Source organism: Silurus meridionalis, chromosome 8 (assembly GCF_014805685.1).
Source record: "Silurus meridionalis isolate SWU-2019-XX chromosome 8, ASM1480568v1, whole genome shotgun sequence".
NCBI classification, from domain to species: domain Eukaryota; kingdom Metazoa; phylum Chordata; class Actinopteri; order Siluriformes; family Siluridae; genus Silurus; species Silurus meridionalis.
In genome coordinates this window covers 28794405-28814378 of record NC_060891.1, presented here as the reverse complement: position 1 = coordinate 28814378, position 19974 = coordinate 28794405, and the positions used below count along the sequence as shown (strand labels likewise).

At 47.8% G+C, this 19974-nt stretch overlaps 1 protein-coding gene across 1 annotated transcript in view; it reads left to right on the top strand.

The window, feature by feature from the left end:
- birc6 (baculoviral IAP repeat containing 6) overlaps positions 1-19974 on the top strand; it is an 83131-nt gene that overhangs the window by 22187 nt on the left and 40970 nt on the right. Inside the window, 27 exon segments of the mRNA XM_046855349.1 lie at positions 1-72; positions 185-410; positions 527-687; positions 1105-1236; positions 1918-2049; positions 2699-2868; positions 2939-3072; positions 3205-3366; positions 5236-5367; positions 5612-5709; positions 5945-6092; positions 6268-6401; positions 6567-6713; positions 6856-7043; positions 7224-7517; positions 8675-8774; positions 8891-9105; positions 9183-9391; positions 9594-9955; positions 10218-10437; positions 10564-10700; positions 10832-10969; positions 11712-11839; positions 12328-12459; positions 18488-18709; positions 19363-19546; positions 19660-19860. The exon segment at positions 1-72 is cut by the window's left edge and continues 78 nt beyond it. Coding sequence (XP_046711305.1) covers positions 1-72; positions 185-410; positions 527-687; positions 1105-1236; positions 1918-2049; positions 2699-2868; positions 2939-3072; positions 3205-3366; positions 5236-5367; positions 5612-5709; positions 5945-6092; positions 6268-6401; positions 6567-6713; positions 6856-7043; positions 7224-7517; positions 8675-8774; positions 8891-9105; positions 9183-9391; positions 9594-9955; positions 10218-10437; positions 10564-10700; positions 10832-10969; positions 11712-11839; positions 12328-12459; positions 18488-18709; positions 19363-19546; positions 19660-19860 — 4578 coding nt within the window.

The window sequence follows — 19974 nt, the reverse complement described above, 5'->3', positions numbered from 1 at the left end:
TTTCTAAAGGGGTCGAACAGCTACTGGAGGGAGCGAAACCCTCATCTAATCCATCGAGCCCTGGGATTACAGGTACAACACCAGCTCTCTGACACACACACACACACACACACACACACACATGTATCGACCAGCATTTGAGATAAAATGGACCCATTGTGTGTATGTGTGTGTGTGTGTGTAGGAGTAGACCTCCTGGTGGAGCAGCCCCTGGGCGTGGAGACGTTGTCCTCGCTGGTGGAGCTGACCCGGTTCGAGACGTTAACACCACGCTTTTCAGCCACGGTGCCGCCCTGCTGGGCGGAGGTACAGCAGGAGCAGCAGCAGAGACGCCACCCTCAACACCTCCACCAACAGCACCATGGAGACGCCGCACAGCACACACGCACCTGGAAACTGCAGAGTGACAGGTACACACACACACACACACACACACACACACACACACACACACACACACAATGATCAGTGTTATTCTCCTGAACCGGTCCTCCTCTTAACCATGACCGTCTGGCTCCGGTTTCAGCACCAGCTGGGACGAGCATGTGTTTGAGCTGGTCCTGCCCAAAGCCTGCATGGTGGGACACGTGGACTTCAAGTTTGTGCTCAATGCCAGCATCACCAACATTCCTCAGATCCAGGTCACGCTGCTGAAGAATAAAGCACCCGGCCTGGGAAAGGGCAGCGGTAAGGAGCAGACATGTGACCCTGTAGATATGACCTATATATATTAGTCTGAAATTATACTTCAATTATCTACAGATTATCCTCAAATTACATTAATTATGAAGAAGAAGAAAATAATGCAGATAATATATATATATATTATTATAATTATATTATTATATATGTGTGTGTATATATTTATTACTTAGATATTTTTAAGTGATCCTAATTATTTACAGAACATCCTTAAATAATCTCCAGATTATCCTGAGATTATTTGTAAATGAATTGGAGATGATAATCATGGTGGTGGTGAAGGTGCTGTCTCCCGGCATCATTCAGTAAAACTCAGATATATACAAATATATACAAGTTTGTATTGAACGAAGAGCTTTTCAGGTTTCTGTTTAAAAAGTAAGTGTGTTCCTCCTCCCTCAGAGTCAGCAGTAGATCGTCAGATCATCTTCCCTCTGTCTCACTCACTGCAGACCAACGGTGAGAGGAACGGCCAGCCTCTGCTGCACGACTTCACCGACGACATCCAGTTCATGGACATTGAGGAACCTGGGGGTACAAGGATACACACACTCGCACTCACACACTCACTCTCACACACTCACTCTCACACACTCACTCTTCTACTCTCACTCTTCTACTCTCACACTCACACTCACTCTCACTCTTTCTCACTCTCACTCTTTCTCACTCTCACTCTTACTCACTCTCACTCTCACACACTCACTCACTCACTCACTCACACACTCACTCACTCACACTCACTCACACACTCACTCTCACACTTACTCACCTCACTCTTACTCACTCACACTCACTCTCACATTCACTCACATTCACTCTCACACTCACTCCTCACTCTCACACTCACTCCTCACTCTCACACTCACTCCTCACTCTCACACTCACTCCTCACTCTCACACTCCTCCCTCACTCTCACACTCACTCACTCACTCCCACTTACACACACTCACTCACTCTCACACTTACTCACTCTCACTTACACACACTCACTCACTCTCACTTACACACACTCACTCACTCTCACACTCACTTATACACACTCACAAACTCAGGTACACATTCTTACACACACTCACTCTCACATTCTTTCACACACACTCACACTCGCACACATTTGGCTCCTCCCAATTTCTTTACTGTTCCATCTAAAGGAACTTTTTTTTTTTACCCCTAAGATCCACTATTGTAAATGTAAAGTGTGTGTTTTGTAGTATCCAGATTGTGTCCCTTCCTGGAGGACCATAAAGAGGACATCCTGTGTGGACCTGTGTGGTTGGCCAGTGGTCTGGACCTCTCAGGTCATGCTGGGATGCTGAGCCTGACCAGCCCCAAACTCGTCAAAGGTACAGTACACTTTATACCACTCACTGTCTCTCACTGTCTCTTTGTCTCATTCTGTTTGTACGCTGTCTCATTCTCTCTCATTGTGTCTCACCGTGTTTCATTCTCTCTCGTTGTGCCTCATTCTCTCTCCTTGTTTCTCACTGTGTCTTATCCTCACTCAGTGTGTCTCACTGTGACTCATTCTTTCAATGTCTCATTGTCTCATTTCCTCTTCATTGTGTCTCACTGTGACTCATTCTTTCAATGTCTTATTGTCTCCAATGTTTCCTCATTGTGTCTCACTGTAAATGATTATTTTCTTTCTCTGTCTAATTGTCAAATTTATTCTTACTCTTATTCTCACTGTCTTATTATAAAACGTTATCGTATGTCTCACTTTCACTGTCTTTGCTTTCCTCATTGTGTCTCACTGTGTCTCTGTGACTTGGTTCATTTCACTGTTTTATTGTCTCACTGTCTCATATTTCTTCTCATTGCGTCTCACTGTCTCTCTTTCGCCTTAATGTTTTCCTCCCACTCTCACTGTGTCCTTTTTTGTCTTTGCCTATAATTTCTGGTTCTTTTCCTTCATGTCTCACGTTGTGTCCCTTCACGTTCATGATTTCTCATTGTGTCTCGTTGTCTCTCTTTGTGTCTCACTGAGTTAAGGCATGGCAGGAGGGAAGTACCGCTCATTCCTGGTCCATATAAAGGCGGTGTGTGAGAAGGGAGTGGAGGAGAGTCCACGCCGAATCGTACGCATGACTCCTACCAAACCACAATGCAGCAACAAAACACACACACTGTCCTCTCTACTGCAGAAAGCCCAGGCGTCAAAGGTACACGCACACGCACACACACACAGATTTCACTCTCTGTATAGTGTTTATAATGTGAGTGTGTTTTCAGGAGAAGGCCTCCACGTCCAAATCAGATCCTCAGATGGCCTCCAAAAAGCCAGATAACCTGCGGGGCTGTGATCTTCTGCTGGAGGTCTCCATCACCATCAGGAGGTTCAAGAAGACGTCCATACCCAAAGAAAGGTTGGTTCACTGTGGAACAAACAAGATGGCTGCTTCTCTGAAACGTTTCCAACCATTTAAAAAACTGTGTGTGTGTGTGTGTGTGTGTGTGTGTGTGTGTGTGTGTGTGTGTGTGTGTGTGTGTGTGTGTAGAGTACAGCGGTGTGCGATGCTGCAGTTCCCCGAGCTGCAGGAGAGACTGTTATCAGCACTGTGTGAGCGCAGTGACGAGAACTCACCCTCAGAACACGGTCAGAGTCTCATCCTGGACGTCCTCTGCTGGCTCGCCGGCGTTTACGCTAACGGACCCTGCAGGTACTCGCACGCTTTTACACGTTTTATTCCACATTGATACTGTTTAATATTCACACACTATCCTCCTCATCATCTTCATCATTCTCTACCTCTTCCTCCACATTATCCTCCTCATCATCTTCATCATTCTCTACCTCTTCCTCCACATTATCCTCATCATCATCTTCATCATTCTACCTCTTCCTCCACATTATCCTCATCATCATCTTCATCATTCTCTACCTCTTCCTCCACATTATCCTCCTCATCATCTTCATCATTCTCTACCTCTTCCTCCACATTATCCTCATCATCATCTTCATCATTCTCTACCTCTTCCTCCACATTATCCTCATCATCATCTTCATCATTCTCTACCTCTTCCTCCACATTATCCTCATCATCATCTTCATCATTCTCTACCTCTTCCTCCACATTATCCTCCTCATCATCTTCATCATTCTCTACCTCTTCCTTTACATTATCCTCCTCATCATCTTCATCATTCTCTACCTCTTCCTTTACATTATCCTCCTCATCATCTTCATCATTCTCTACCTCTTCCTTTACATTATCCTCCTCATCATCTTCATCATTCTCTACCTCTTCCTCCACATTATCCTCATCATCATCTTCATCATTCTCTACCTCTTCCTCCACATTATCCTCATCATCATTCTCTACCTCTTCCTCCACATTATCCTCATCATCTTCATCATTCTCTACCTCTTCCTCCACATTATCCTCATCCTTGTCACCCAGATGAGGATGGGTTCCCCTTTTGAGTCTGGTTCCTCTCAAGGTTTCTTCCTCATAACATCTAAGGAGTTTTTCCTTGCCACAGTCGCCACGGCTTGCTCATCAGGGACAAATTCACACCATTCACCTTCACTGTTGATTTGTGTAAAGCTGCTTTGAGACAATGTCTGTTGTGAAAAGCGCTATAGAAATAAACTTGACTTGACTTGATCATCATCTTCATCATTCTCTACCTCTTCCTCCACACTATCCTCATCATCATCATCTTCATCATTCTCTACCTCTTCCTCCACACTATCCTCATCATCATCACCTTCATCATTCTCTACCTCTTCCTCCACACTATCCTCATCATCATCATCTTCATCATTCTCTACCTCTTCCTCCACATTATCCTCCTCATCATCTTCATCATTCTCTACCTCTTCCTTTACATTATCCTCATCATCATCTTCATCATTCTCTACCTCTTCCTCCACATTATCCTCATCATCATCTTCATCATTCTCTACCTCTTCCTCCACATTATCCTCATCATCATCTTCATCATTCTCTACCTCTTCCTCCACATTATCCTCCTCATCATCTTCATCATTCTCTACCTCTTCCTTTACATTATCCTCCTCATCATCTTCATCATTCTCTACCTCTTCCTTTACATTATCCTCATCATCATCTTCATCATTCTCTACCTCTTCCTTTACATTATCCTCATCATCATCATCATTCTCTACCTCTTCCTCCACATTATCCTCATCATCATCTTCATCATTCTCTACCTCTTCCTCCACATTATCCTCATCATCATTCTCTACCTCTTCCTCCACATTATCCTCCTCATCATCTTCATCATTCTCTACCTCTTCCTCCACATTATCCTCATCATCATTCTCACCTCTTCCTCCATTATCCTCATCATCTTCATCATTCTCTACCTCTTCCTCCACCTTATCCTCATCATCATCTTCATCATTCTCTACCTCTTCCTTTACATTATCCTCATCATCATCATTCTCTTCTCTCTCACTGTGGATTTACATTTGATTTGGTGTGTGTGTGTGTGTGTGTGTGTGTGTGTGTGTGTGTGTGTGTGTGTGTGTGTCTCTAACGTGCTGGTTTTTCTTGTTTTAGCCCTAAAGAAGGGAAGGAGGGTCTTCAGGCTAAGACCAGGAAGCGTCTGGGTGATATCGTGCGTGTGTGTTTTTTCCAGGCAGGACGCAGCATCGCTCACAAATGCGCTCGATTTCTTGCTCTGTGTATAAGGTCAGTTCCCTCACAGCGTCTATAACCACGCATCTGCACAAGATCTAGTGGAGCATCTTCCCAGAGGAGTGGAGTCTCCATAACAGCAGATTAGATGTAGAATGTAAAGTATATAGCAATCTTATAGTCAGGTGTCCACAAACTTTTGACTGTTTTTCTAAGGAGAGGAATTTCTTTACATTTTACACTTTTAAAATACTTTTATTAATAAATTAAGTGTGTGTGTGTGTGTGTGTGTGTGCAGTAATGGGAAAGGAGAGGTGAATCAGCAGGGTTTTGCTCAGGCGCTGTTGAAGGCCCTGCTGGATAACATGCCTTATTTACCTGCTGCAGCTACTGGAGGTATTTATTTATTTATTTATTTATGAATTAATGAATGAGATGATTGATGTGTGATTTTATGTTCTTCTCATCCTCTTCGCTCATTTGTCCTGATGTTACAGCTTTATCTTTGACGCTGGAGACTCCTTCCATGAATGTTAAATAAACTTGAGTCTTTTTAGTGCATAAAACTGTGGGGTGTGTGTGTGTGTGTGTGTGTGTGTGTGTGTGTGTGTGTGTGTGTGTGTGTGTGTAGGGTCAGTGTACTGGTACTTTGTGCTGTTAAACTACGTGAAGGATGAAGACTTGGCGAGCTGCAGCACGGCCTGCGCGTCTCTCCTGACTGCGGCGTCACGCCAGCTTCAGGAGCGTCTCACTCCACTAGAGGCTCTGCTCCAGACCAGGTTGGAGATCACCATCTTCTTCATCATCATCATCACCATCACCACACAATTGCACTTATGGGGTTCAAGTCTCATCTAATGCTTTGTGGTGTGTGTGTTTGAGTGTAGATGCAGAAATTAAACAATCCTGTGTGTGTGTGTGTGTGTGTGTGTGTGTGTGTGTGTGTGTGTGTAGGTACGGCCTGTACGGCTCTCCATTTGATCCGGTTCTGTTTGATCTGGAGGTGAGCGGATCTTCCTGTAAGAACTCTTATAGCAGCAGCATCGGAGTCCAATCGGACGAGATCGACCTGTCTGACATTCTCTCAGGTTTACACACACACACACACACACACACACACAGACAGAGAGCTGGTAAAGCCGCTCCATGCCGCACCGCTCCACCAAGTGAGCTGGTAAAGAGGATTGTTACTGTAATGTGTTCTCGTGTGTGTGTGTGTGTGTGTGTGTGTGTGTGTGTGTGTGTGTGTGTAGGGAATGGTAAAGTGAGTGGGTGTGGTGCTGCAGAAGGTAGCTTCACATCCCTCACCGGCCTGCTGGAGGTGGAACCTTTACACTTCACCTGCGTGTCCACCAGTGACGGAACCCGAGTGGAGAGGGACGATGCAAGTATGTTTACGGGTACAGAACTCTCTTCTCTTTATTCCTCTCACACACACTGGTGTGGTCCGTTACACGTGTGTGTGTGTTGTATATCCTACTATTGACAGTAGTACTTAGAAGGTTTCTGGGTCACAGCAGTTTGATCTTTGACCTGTTGCAGTGAGCACGTTCGGTGTGACCCCCAGCGTGGCGGGTTTGTCTGGGAGCACGGTGGGAGAAGCGTCTACAGCTCTGAGCTCGGCTGCGCAGGTGGCACTGCAGTCACTCTCCCACGCCATGGTGTCTGCAGAACAACAGCTCCAGGTCCTGCAGGAGAAACAACAACAACTTCTTAAACTGCAGCAGCAGGTCTCACACACACACACACACACACACACACACACAGATAAATGCATGGAGCGGCTTTCAGAGTACACAGGAACTCACCATTATGCACCTGAGCTGAGAAATGACTGTGTGTGTGTGTGTGTGTGTGTGTGTGTGTGTGTGTGTGTGTGTGTGTGTGTGTGTGTGTGTGATGCAAAACAGAAAGCCAAACTGGAAGCGAAGCTGCACCAGACTTCTTCTGTATCAGTGCAGCCTCACGGCTCTGTGGTGTCGAACTCGTCTGGGGCTCCAGGCTTCTTCATCCACCCCAGTGACGTGATCCCACCCACTCCCAAAACCACACCCCTCTTTATGACCCCACCCCTGACTCCGCCCAACGAGGCTGTGAGTGCTGCCATCGGGGCAGAACTCGCACAGCTGTTCCCCAACAACATCATCGACCCGGCTCTGCCCTCTACACACACGCACAGCAAGAACACACACAAAGCCAAACTGGTTAGTGTGTATACACACACACACACACACACGTGTACACACACACTCACTCTTACACCTAAACATATATATACACACACACTCCTACTTATATTACAACCCGAATTCTCGGAAACGTTTTTTACATTTGAATACAATTAAAACTAAAAGACTTTCAAATCACATGAGCCAATATTTTATTCATCTATCTCCATCATGTAAATAGGAAGACACGTGTGAACATGGTCCAGAAACGCAGTCATGTCCTGTGGGCCGAAGCTGATTTAAAATGCACTGTTTCAAAGTAAAAAAATTGTTCTTTGGTCAGACGAGTCCAAATTCATGTTGGAAATCCCAGACGCCGTGTCCTCCAGGCTAAAGAGGAGGGGGACTTTCCAGTGTGTTATCAGCGTTCAGGTTAAAAGCCAGTATTTCTGATGGTATGGGGATGCAGAAGTGCATACGGTATGGGCAGCTCACATGTTGTAGAGGGCACTATAAATGCTGAAAGGTATATAAAAGTTTTAAAGCACCGTATGCTGCCCTCCAGACGACGTGTATTTCAGCAGGACGATGCAAAACCACATACTGCAGCTATTACAACAGCATGGCTTCGTAGTAGTAGAGTCCGTGTGCTGAATTGTCCAGATATTGCGCTAAATGTGCTCCATAGGTGAATCATTAAACATAAAACACGCTAAAGACGACCACGAACTCTTCAGCAGCTGGAAACTGATATCAGGAAGGAATGGGTCTAAATTCCAACAGCAAAACTCCAGAAACTCATGACCTCAATGACCAGACGTCTTCAAACTGTTCTGAAAAGAAGAGGAAGATGATGAAGATGCTCCACCACTCTAAACATGCCCCCATGCCAACTTTTGAGACCTGAAGCAGGCATCAACTTTGAAATGAGCTCATTTTGTGCATGAGTGTACAAATTTCCCAGTTTAAACTTTTTTATGTTTTATTGTGAATTAAATATTGGCTCATGTGATTTACATTTTTTAGTTTTCATTTTATTAAAGTGTAAAAAAACTTGCCAACATTTCTGGAATTCGGGTTGGATTATAAGTGTGTGTGTGTGTGTATGTGCGTGTATGTACATGTTAGTGTTGTGTAGTGTTGTGTGATGCAGTGTGTAATAATCGTGTGTGTGTGTGTGTGTGTGCTGTTAGAACCCGATGGGCAGTGGTCTGGCTTTGGCCATTTCTCAGGCATCACATTTCCTCCAGCCTCCACCTCACCAGTCCATCATCATTGAGCGCATGCACTCAGGTCAGTACTGCACACAAACACACACACACATGGGTTTGATACACACACTTTGACTGATCATAACTCGTGTGTGTGTGTGTGTGTGTGTGTGTGTGTGTGTGTGTGTGTGTGTACAGGAGCACGGCGGTTCGTGACGCTGGATTTCGGACGTCCCGTGTTGCTGACGGACGCTCTGATCCCCACGTGCGCTGACTTGGCGTCTCTCTCTATTGACATCTGGACGCTGGGTGAGGAGGTGGACGGACGCAGGCTGGTGGTGGCCACAGACATCAGCACACACTCTCTGATCCTCCACGACCTGCTGCCTCCACCTGTGTGCAGATTCATGAAGGTAAACTCAGTGGAGTGGGCGTGACATGGAGTGTGTTCTCTCTAGATCTAACATCTTTCTTCCAATTCTCCTTCTAGATCACTGTGATCGGACGCTACGGGAGCACCAACGCACGCGCCAAGATCCCGCTGGGGTTCTACTATGGCCACACCTACATCCTGCCCTGGGAGAGCGAGCTGAAGCTGATGAACGACCCGCTCCGGGCTGAGAGCGACACCCTCAGCCAGCCGGAGCTCGAGCAGCACCTCACCATGATGGTGGCCCTGCAGGAGGACATCCAGTGCAGGTCAGGACCACAACACACTGGGAAGAGTTCATGTCCATTAGTAGCTAGAATCTGAATCTCATGTTGGATTTGCAATCAGAACCAGAACCAGAACCTGAATGAGTTTGAATGCAGGATCATGTTCCTGATTGAGATCAGAGGTGTTGAGTATGGAGATGTTGTAGACATGAACAAACGTTGAACCCCTGTGCTGGATTTTCAGGTATAACCTGGCGTGTCATCGTTTGGAAACGCTGCTGCAGAACGTGGACGTTCCTCCTCTGAACAGCGCCAACAATGCTCAGTACTTCCTGCGTAAACCCGACAAAGCTCTGGAGGAAGACTCGCGTGTGTTCTCCGCCTACCACGACTGCGCGCAGCTGCAGCTCCAGCTGAACCTGGCAGCGCAGGCCGTGCAGAGACTGCGCGTGTCTCTGGGTTCTCTGCGCTTGCCCCGCCCACTTCGCTCTACCGTAGCCAATCAGCCGCTCGCACAGCTGGTGCAGCACACGTCCACCGAGCAGCTGCGCACCACCATCCGCTACCTGCTGGACACGCTGCTCAGCCTGCTGCACGCCAACAACGGTGAGACGCACGTCTCACTTCACATCTCTGCCTTTCTTTACGTCTCTCTTCACGTCTCTTTTCTGTGTGGAGACCACGCCCCTTCACACCCTCTTTACAGTCATAATTTCAAGGCTGTGTGTACTTCAGGTTGTCTGGCGGGTGTCCAATCCACGCCTACATGACTTCATATAGGCCATGCCCCTTTTTATTGTCTTGATGTATTTTTTTTGGTTGCTTTTTTAATAAACACTCTCTCTGTCTGTCTGTCTGTCTGTCTCAGGTCAGTGTGTGCCAGCCGTGTTGAGGAGTGTGTTTAAGGCCCAGGTGTGTGAGGAGCTCTTTAAGCAGCTGTGTATCAGCGGTACTCCTCAGATCAGACTCCATGCCGGCCTGCTACTCGTACAGCTGTGTGGAGCTGAGAGCTGGTGGGGGCAGTTCATCTCCAATGTCCTGCAGGAGCTTTACAACTCTGAGCAGATGCTCATTTTCCCTCAGGACAGGTAACACACACACACACACGCACGCACACACACGCACACATACGGGTCACAGAAATACCTGAGTTTAGAGTAGTACAGTTATAATGTCATGATCCTGACATGATCTAATGTCCGTCTCTCTCTCAGGGTGTTCATGCTGTTGTCATGTATAGGACAGAGGTCTCTCTCTAACAGTGGTGTATTAGAAGGTCTGCTGAACCTTCTCGACTCTCTACTGTCTCCTCTACAGCAGCCGTCTGTCTCACACCACCGCCGCACCGAGGGTATGGAGTCTCTCTCTGTGGGTGGGGTGGGTGGGGTGGGGTGGGGTGGGGTGGGGTGGGGTGTGGGTGTGGGTAAGACAGAAGCACTACTCCAGGATATGTTGTGTGTTGTAAACTAGTTCTCTGTGTAGGTGTGCTGGACATCCCGATGGTCAGCTGGGTGGTGATGCTCGTGTCTCGGCTGCTGGACTACGTGGCTAGTGTGGAGGACGAAGCCTCTGCAGCCAAGAAACATCTGGGAGCTAAAGAAAGGGAGAGGACGTTTACAGGTGAGAACACTAACAAGCACCAATGAGAGATAACTGGCACTATCTAGAACTGACTAGCACTAATGAGCGATAACGAGCACTAATTATAATGAACACTAATAAGCGATAACGAGCATTAATGATAATGAGCGATAACGAGCATTAATGATAATGAGCATTAATGAGCGATAACGAGCATTAATGATAATGAGCATTAATGAGCGATAACGAGCATTAATGATAAGCACTAATGAGCGATAACGAGCATTAATGATAATGAGCACGAATGAGCGATAACGAGCATTAATGATGATAAGCACTAATGAGCGATAACGAGCATTAATGATAATGAGCACGAATGAGCGATAACGAGCACTAATGATAATGAACACTAATGAGCGATAACGAGCATTAATGATAATGAGCACGAATGAGCGATAACGAGCACTAATGATAATGAACACTAATGAGCGATAACGAGCACTAATGAGCGATAACCCGCACTATCTAGAACTGACTAGCACTAATAAGTGATAACATGCACTAATGATAACGAGCATTAATGAGCGATAACGAGCACTAATGAGCGATAACAGGCCATTGTGAATGCTAATGAGCATTAATGAGCGCTAACGAACATCAGCCCTGTGCTGAACTGTTACTGTTGTTACTGATACTGCCTCTTTCACCATCATTACAGATGACACTGTGTGTGTGTGTGTGTGTGTGTGTGTGTGTGTGTGTGTGTGTGTGTGTGTGACAGGTAATCAGTGGAGCTTCATCAACAACAGTCTGCAGTCTCACACTCCGTGCAGATCCACTAAAGGAAACAGCAGTTTAGACCGACTTTACTCACGCAAGATACGCAAACAGCTGGTGCACCACAAACAGGTACACGTGACGCGCATGTGCGCAAACACACACACACACACACATTTACACACACATTCACACACAAATGCTCAACTACAGCTACACACAGGTACATGTGACACACATACACTCACACACAACTACAGCTATACAAAGAGACAAACACATGATACTGGTGCGCGTGCACACAAAACTTTAACAAAGCAAGCAGGAACACGTGACAAATGCACACGCACTTAACGAGTCAGACATCTATTACCTCGATGATGCCAGTCATCTTTTGGTGTCAGTTAATCCAGATGTTAAAGCAGCAGCTGGATTTTCAGCTGTTTCCCACATGCCCAGCTGTTTGGTGTGTAACTGTTCCACAATGACACACGATCTCCTGCAGTTGATGATAAACTTTATATCGAACAATTTACCATCAACGATGCCTTTTTTTCTGCTGCTGTCATGTTCTAAGCCCGGAGCTGGTGTGTGTGTGTGTTCTGTCCCTTTGCGTGCAGCAGCTGAATTTGCTGAAAGCGAAGCAGAAAGCTCTGGTGGAGCAAATCGAAAAGGAGAAGATCCAGAGCAACAAGGGCTCGTCCTACAAGCTGCTGGTGGAGCAGGCCAAGCTCAAACAGGCCACGTCTAAGGTGAGGGAGTCAGACATCGGGTCTGATCTGTCACATGGTACCCTCTGTGCAGCAAGAAGTCAAGAAGAAGTCAAGAAGCTTTTATTGTCATTTCTACCATGTATTTCTGATGCAGTACACAGTAAAATAAGACAACGTTCCTCCAGAACCCTGGTGCTACATACAAACACGCACGACACGGAGCTCCGACACACGACACGGAGCTCCATCACACGACACGGAGCTACGACACACAACACGGAGCTACGACACGGAGCTCCATCACACGACACGGAGCTACGACACACAACACAGAGCTACGACACAGAGCTCCATCACACGACACGGAGCTACGACACACAACACAGAGCTACGACACAGAGCTACAACACACAACACAGAGCTACGACACAGAGCTCCATCACACAACACAGAGCTACGACACACAACACAGAGCTACGACACAGAGCTCCATCACACGACACAGAGCTACGACACACAACACAGAGCTACGACACAGAGCTCCATCACACGACACAGAGCTACGACACCCAACACAGAGCTACGACACAGAGCTCCATCACACGACACAGAGCTACGACACAGAGCTACGACACAGAGCTACGACACACGACACAGAGCTCGACACAGAGCTCCATCACATGACACAGAGCTACATCACACGACACAGAGCTACGACACACCACACAGAGCTCGACACAGAGCTCCATCACACGACACGGAGCTACGACACACAACACAGAGCTACGACACAACACAGAGCTACGACACAGAGCTCAATCACACAACACAGAGCTACGACACAGAGCTCCGACACACGACACAGAGCTCCGACACACGACACAGAGCTCCGACACACGACACAGAGCTCCATCACACACACAGAGCTACACACAACACAGAGCTACGACACAGAGCTCCATCACACACAGAGCTACGACACACACCACAGCGCTACAACACAGAGCTCCATCACACGACACAGAGCTACAACACACAACACAGAGCTACGACACGGAGCTCCATCACACAACACAGAGCTACGACACACACCACAGAGCTACGACACAGAGCTCCATCACACGACACAGAGCTACGACACACACCACAGAGCTACGACACAGAGCTCCATCACACGACACAGAGCTACAACACACAACACAGAGCTACACAGAGCTCCATCACACAACACAGAGCTACGACACAGAGCTCCGACACACAACACAGAGCTCCATCACACAACAGTGTAGAACAAATACACAACACATAAAATAGCACCGACCAGTAAACCTGCTGTATCCTATTATTTTACAGTAATGTGTAAAAGAGGACTATAAACAAGAGTTTAAACAAACACAATGCAGTGCAAAAACATGTAAACAGTGTAATGATTAAATAGAGATAAAATAGAGATAAAATTGAGATATAATAGAGATATAATATGGTCGTGGAGTGAATTGAGATGAGTAAAGACTGTGTGTTGAGTTGTGTCCATGATGGAGGTACGACACAGAGCTACGACACAACACAGAGCTACGACACAGAGCTCCATCACACGACACAGAGCTACGACACACAACACAGAGCTACGACACAGAGCTCCATCACACGACACGGAGCTACGACACACAACACAGAGCTACGACACAGAGCTACAACACACAACACAGAGCTCGACACAGAGCTCCATCACACAACACAGAGCTCGACACACAACACAGAGCTACGACACAGAGCTCCATCACGACACAGAGCTACGACACACAACACAGAGCTACGACACAGAGCTCCATCACACGACACAGAGCTACGACACCCAACACAGAGCTACGACACAGAGCTCCATCACACACACAGAGCTACGACACAGAGCTACGACACAGAGCTCGACACAGAGCTACGACACACCACAGAGCTCGACACAGAGCTCCATCACATGACACAGAGCTACATCACACGACACAGAGCTACGACACACCACACAGAGCTACGACACAGAGCTCCATCACACGACACAGAGCTCGACACACAACACAGAGCTACGACACAACACAGAGCTCGACACAGAGCTCAATCACACAACACAGAGCTACGACACAGAGCTCCGACACACGACACAGAGCTCCGACACACGACACAGAGCTCCATCACACACACAGAGCTCCATCACACGACACAGAGCTCGACACACAACACAGAGCTACGACACAGAGCTTCATCACACGACACAGAGCTACGACACACACCACAGCGCTACAACACAGAGCTCCATCACACGACACAGAGCTACAACACACAACACAGAGCTACGACACGGAGCTCCATCACACAACACAGAGCTACGACACACACCACAGAGCTACGACAGAGCTCCATCACACGACACAGAGCTACGACACACACCACAGAGCTACGACACAGAGCTCCATCACACGACACAGAGCTACAACACACAACACAGAGCTACGACACAGAGCTCCATCACACAACACAGAGCTCGACACAGAGCTCCGACACACAACACAGAGCTCCATCACACAACAGTGTAGAACAAATACACAACACATAAAATAGCACCGACCAGTAAACCTGCTGTATCCTATTATTTTACAGTAATGTGTAAAAGAGGACTATAAACAAGAGTTTAAACAAACACAATGCAGTGCAAAAACATGTAAACAGTGTAATGATTAAATAGAGATAAAATAGAGATAAAATTGAGATATAATAGAGATATAATATGGTGGTGGAGTGAATTGAGATGAGTAAAGACTGTGTGTTGAGTTGTGTCCATGATGGAGGTACGACACAGAGCTACGACACAACACAGAGCTACGACACAGAGCTCCATCACACGACACAGAGCTACGACACACAACACAGAGCTACGACACAGAGCTTCATCACACGACACAGAGCTACGACACACACCACAGAGCTACGACACAGAGCTACAAAACACAACACAGAGCTACGACACAGAGCTACGACACACAACACAGAGCTACGACACAGAGCTCCATCACACGACACAGAGCTACGACACACACCACAGAGCTACGACACAGAGCTCCATCACATGACACAAGGCTACGACACAGAGCTACGACACACAACACAGAGCTACGACACAGAGCTACGACACACAACACAGAGCTACGACACACAACACAGAGCTACGACACACAACACAGAGCTACGACACACAACACAGAGCTACGACACGGAGCTCCATCACACAACACAGAGCTACGACACGGAGCTCCATCACACGACACAGAGCTACGACACGGAGCTCCATCACACGACACAGAGCTACAACACACAACACAGAGCTACGACACAGAGCTCCATCACACGACACAGAGCTACAACACACGACACAGAGCTACGACACAGAGCTCCATCACACGACACAGAGCTACGACACAGAGCTCCATCACACGACACAGAGCTACAACTCACAACACAGAGCTACGACACGGAGCTCCATCACACTGACACAGAGCTACGACACGAGCTCCATCACACGACACAGAGCTCGACACGGAGCTCCATCACCACACAGAGCTACGACACGGGCTCCATCACCTGACACAGAGCTACGACACGGGCTCCATCACCTGACACAGAGCTACGACACAGAGCTCCATCACCGACACAGAGCTACGACACGAGCTCCATCACACACAGAGCTACGACACAGAGCTCGACACAGAGCTCCATCACACGACACAGAGCTACAACTCACAACACAGAGCTACGACACGGAGCTCCATCACACAACACAGAGCTACGACACGGAGCTCCATCACACAACACAGAGCTACGACACAGAGCTACGACACACAACACAGAGCTACGACACAGAGCTCCATCACACGACACAGAGCTACGACACACACCACAGAGCTACGACACAGAGCTCCATCACACAACACAGAGCTCCATCACACGACAGTGTAGGACAAATACACAACACATAAAATAGCACCGACCAGTAAACCTGCTGTATCCTATTATTTTACAGTAATGTGTAAAAGAGGACTATAAACAAGAGTTTAAACAAACACATTGCAGTGCAAAAACATGTAAACAGTGTAATGATTAAATAGAGATAAAATAGAGATAAAATAGAGATAAAATAGAGATATAATATGGTGGTGGAGTGAATTGAGATGAGTAAAGACTGTGTGTTGAGTTGTGTCCATGATGGAGGTTAGAGAGACTCTGATGATCTTCTCAGCTGTTCTCACTATCCTCTGTAGGGTCTTTTGTTCTGAGACGGTGCAGTTCCCAAACCAGGCAGTGATGCAGCTGCTCAGGATGCTCTCGATGGTCCCTCTATAGAACATGGTCAGGATGGGTTGGGGGGCTTTCCTCAGCCTTCTGAGGAAGTAGAGACGCTGCTGGGCTTTGGTGATGGAGCTGATGGTGTTGAGTGACCAGGTGATGTTCTCTGACGGACAAACACCAAGGAATTTGGTGGAAGTGGAGAATGGCCACTCTGAACGTTGACAAAACTAAAGAGATGGTTGTTGACTGCCGGAGAGCACAGAGACGGGTTGATCCTCTCTGAATGCTGATTTGTTGTCCTTGCTGATGAGACCTACCACGGTCGTGTCATTGAGGAACTTGATGTGGTTCCAACTTTGCATTGCTACACAGTCGTAAGTCAGCAGAGTGAACCACAGTGGGCTGAGTACACAGCCCTGAGGGACCAGATGGAGGTTCGTGGAGATAGCATGGTCTGTGGAACAGTTTGGATGATACGCAAACTGCATAGGGTCCAATGAGTTTGAAAGCTGGGTCATGATGCGCCTGTCGAAGCACTTCATCCCTATGGGTATAAGTACGATGGGATGATAGTCTGTAGACTTCTTCAGCACAGGGACTTCCCTGAGCACTCTGCCAGGAATGTTGTCTGGTCCAGCAGACTTCCGTGGGTTAACTCTATAGAGTTTTCCTCACTTCAGCACCTGGTCACTGGGAGGAGGGGTGGTTTTCCTCACCTCCAGTTTGTTCTGCACCTTGAAACCGGGCGTAGAAGTCGTTCAGCACATCTGGGAGGGAGGCGTCACAGTCAAAAGCAGGTGATGATGTGTTGTAGTTCGTGATCACCTGGATGCCCTGCCACATGCACCGGGTGTCTCCGCTGTCCTGGAAGTGGTTGTGGATTCTCTTGGCGTGTTGGTGCTTCACCTTTCTGATGGCACAGGACAGTTTGGCCCTTGCTCTTCTTGAGGCCGTCTTGTCCCCTGCTCTGAATGCAGAGTCTCTTTGTTTCAGCAGCGTATGCACTTTTGTGGTCATCCACGGCTTCTGGTTGGAGCGTGTAGTGATGATCTTGGAGATGGTCACGTCATCAACCACTCGCTGATGTAGCTGGTCACTTGCAGCCTCCTTAAACATGTCCTAGTCAGTGCACTCAAAACAGTCCTGCAGAGCAGAAGAAGCTCCTGCTGGTCTAGAGCATCTGACGAGCGGTCTGTATGCTGGAATTAGCATAACAGAGATGTGGTCTGAGTAGCCGAGATGGGGACGGGGCTCCGCACGATATGTGCTGGGGATATTTGTGTCAACAAGATCTAGCGTGTTCGCCCCTCTCGGTGCAAAGTCCATGTAAACACACGCCACCACCGCAAGTCTTAACGCACAAAGCTGCGTTTCTGTGGGCATAAAACACGGTTAGCCCGTCTAGACGGATGGTGGCGTCCGGAGCTCTGACGCTGAGTCACGTCTCTGTGAAACCAAAGACGCAGCAGTCTCTACACTCTCGCCGTGTGGTTCGCTGGAGTCGGATGTAATCCAGTTTATTGTCCAGGAAGCAGACTTTTAAAGGGAGAATGGACGGGAGAGCCGGCCGGCTAGGGTTAGCCTTTAGCCTAGCATGAACACTCGCCCGCTCGCCGTGCTTCCGCTTTCTCGAGCACCACGTCTGACATTCCCTCTCCCTACCATCGGCATTAGAGGGTTCACTTCTGTGTGTGTGTGTGTGTGTGTGTGTGTGTGTGTGTGTGTGTTTCAGCACTTTAAGGATCTGATCCGGCTGCGTCGGACAGCGGAATGGCCCCGCTCGTCTCTTGACTCTGATTCGGCCTCATCTACAGTGAAGGAGACTCCAGAGGTGGAGCTTCTCCCGTTCACACTGTCTCACGAACGCTGCATCTGCGTGGTGCAGAAACTCGCCCTGTTTCTCCTCTCCATGGACTTCACCTGCCACGCTGACCTGCTGCTCTTCGTCTGCAAGGTACACACCGCTCACACACACAACTCACACACACTGCTTACGCACACGCGCACACACACACACACACACACACACACACACCCTACACCAGACATGGGCAAACTACGGCCCGCGGGCCACACACGGCCCGTTGAGTTTATTAATCCGGCCATGAACGTGACCAAATTCTATTAAAATAGGTACAGGTAAACATTGTTCAATTTACCTTTCCCCTGTAATGCCCACGTTTCCCCTAAAGATGTCGCACTTCAGCTCCATTGACCTTGTTCACATGCAGTACAGTACTCTCTTCTTCTCTTAAGAGAGCTTAATCTGATACTCTTTAAAAACTGCGACAGTTTCTGACCAACACCTCGGATCTATCCTGAGAATTGCCACAACAAAACTTACTCCAGACTTTGATGAACTGATAAAATAAAGAGTTCAACAACACTTCCTACTGAAACTGACACACACACCCCTTGCGCGCACGCGCGCATGCACACACCTTACACATGCACACACTAACACACACCCCTTACACACACACACACACACTAACAGCGCTCACGCGCGCACACACACACACACACACTAACACAAACACACACACTGTTAGTGCTCCAGTTGAACTTTCTTTGAAGGTAACAGTAACGATATTCTCCTGGCGTCAGGTTCTAGCGCGGATAGCGAACGCTACACGACCCACAATCCATCTGTGTGAGGTGGTGTCCGAGCAGCAGCTAGAGAGACTCCTCCTCCTATTGGTTGGAACCGACTTCAATCGTGGTGACATCAGCTGGGGTGGAGCTTGGGCTCAATACTCGCTCACCTGCATGCTGCAGGACATCCTCACAGGTGTGTGTGTGTGTGAGCGCATGAAAACAATACTTTTGAGGTTTACGACGCAGTCTGGAACTCTGCCGTCTGCTTCTCTCTCTCTCTCTCTCTCTCACTCTTTCCCACTCCAGGAGAGTTGATGTCTCCAGGATGTGTGGATGTGATGGAGGAGGGTGCAGTAGGTGATGAAGGTGGCGTCTCCTCCTCCTCAGCAGTGTTGGATTCGGATGACGCACTGGCTCCGCCCACTCCACTCACACTGGTGGAGACGATCGATGAGCCGCTCGGTCCTGATCTCTCGAGTGCTCCCGGGAGCTCGTCTGCTTTCCAGAGTGCGTTTTACACACACACACACACACACACACACACACACACACACACACACACACACACACACAGAGGATGTATCACTAAGTTTCAGGACACTATTCATGTTTTAAATTGTT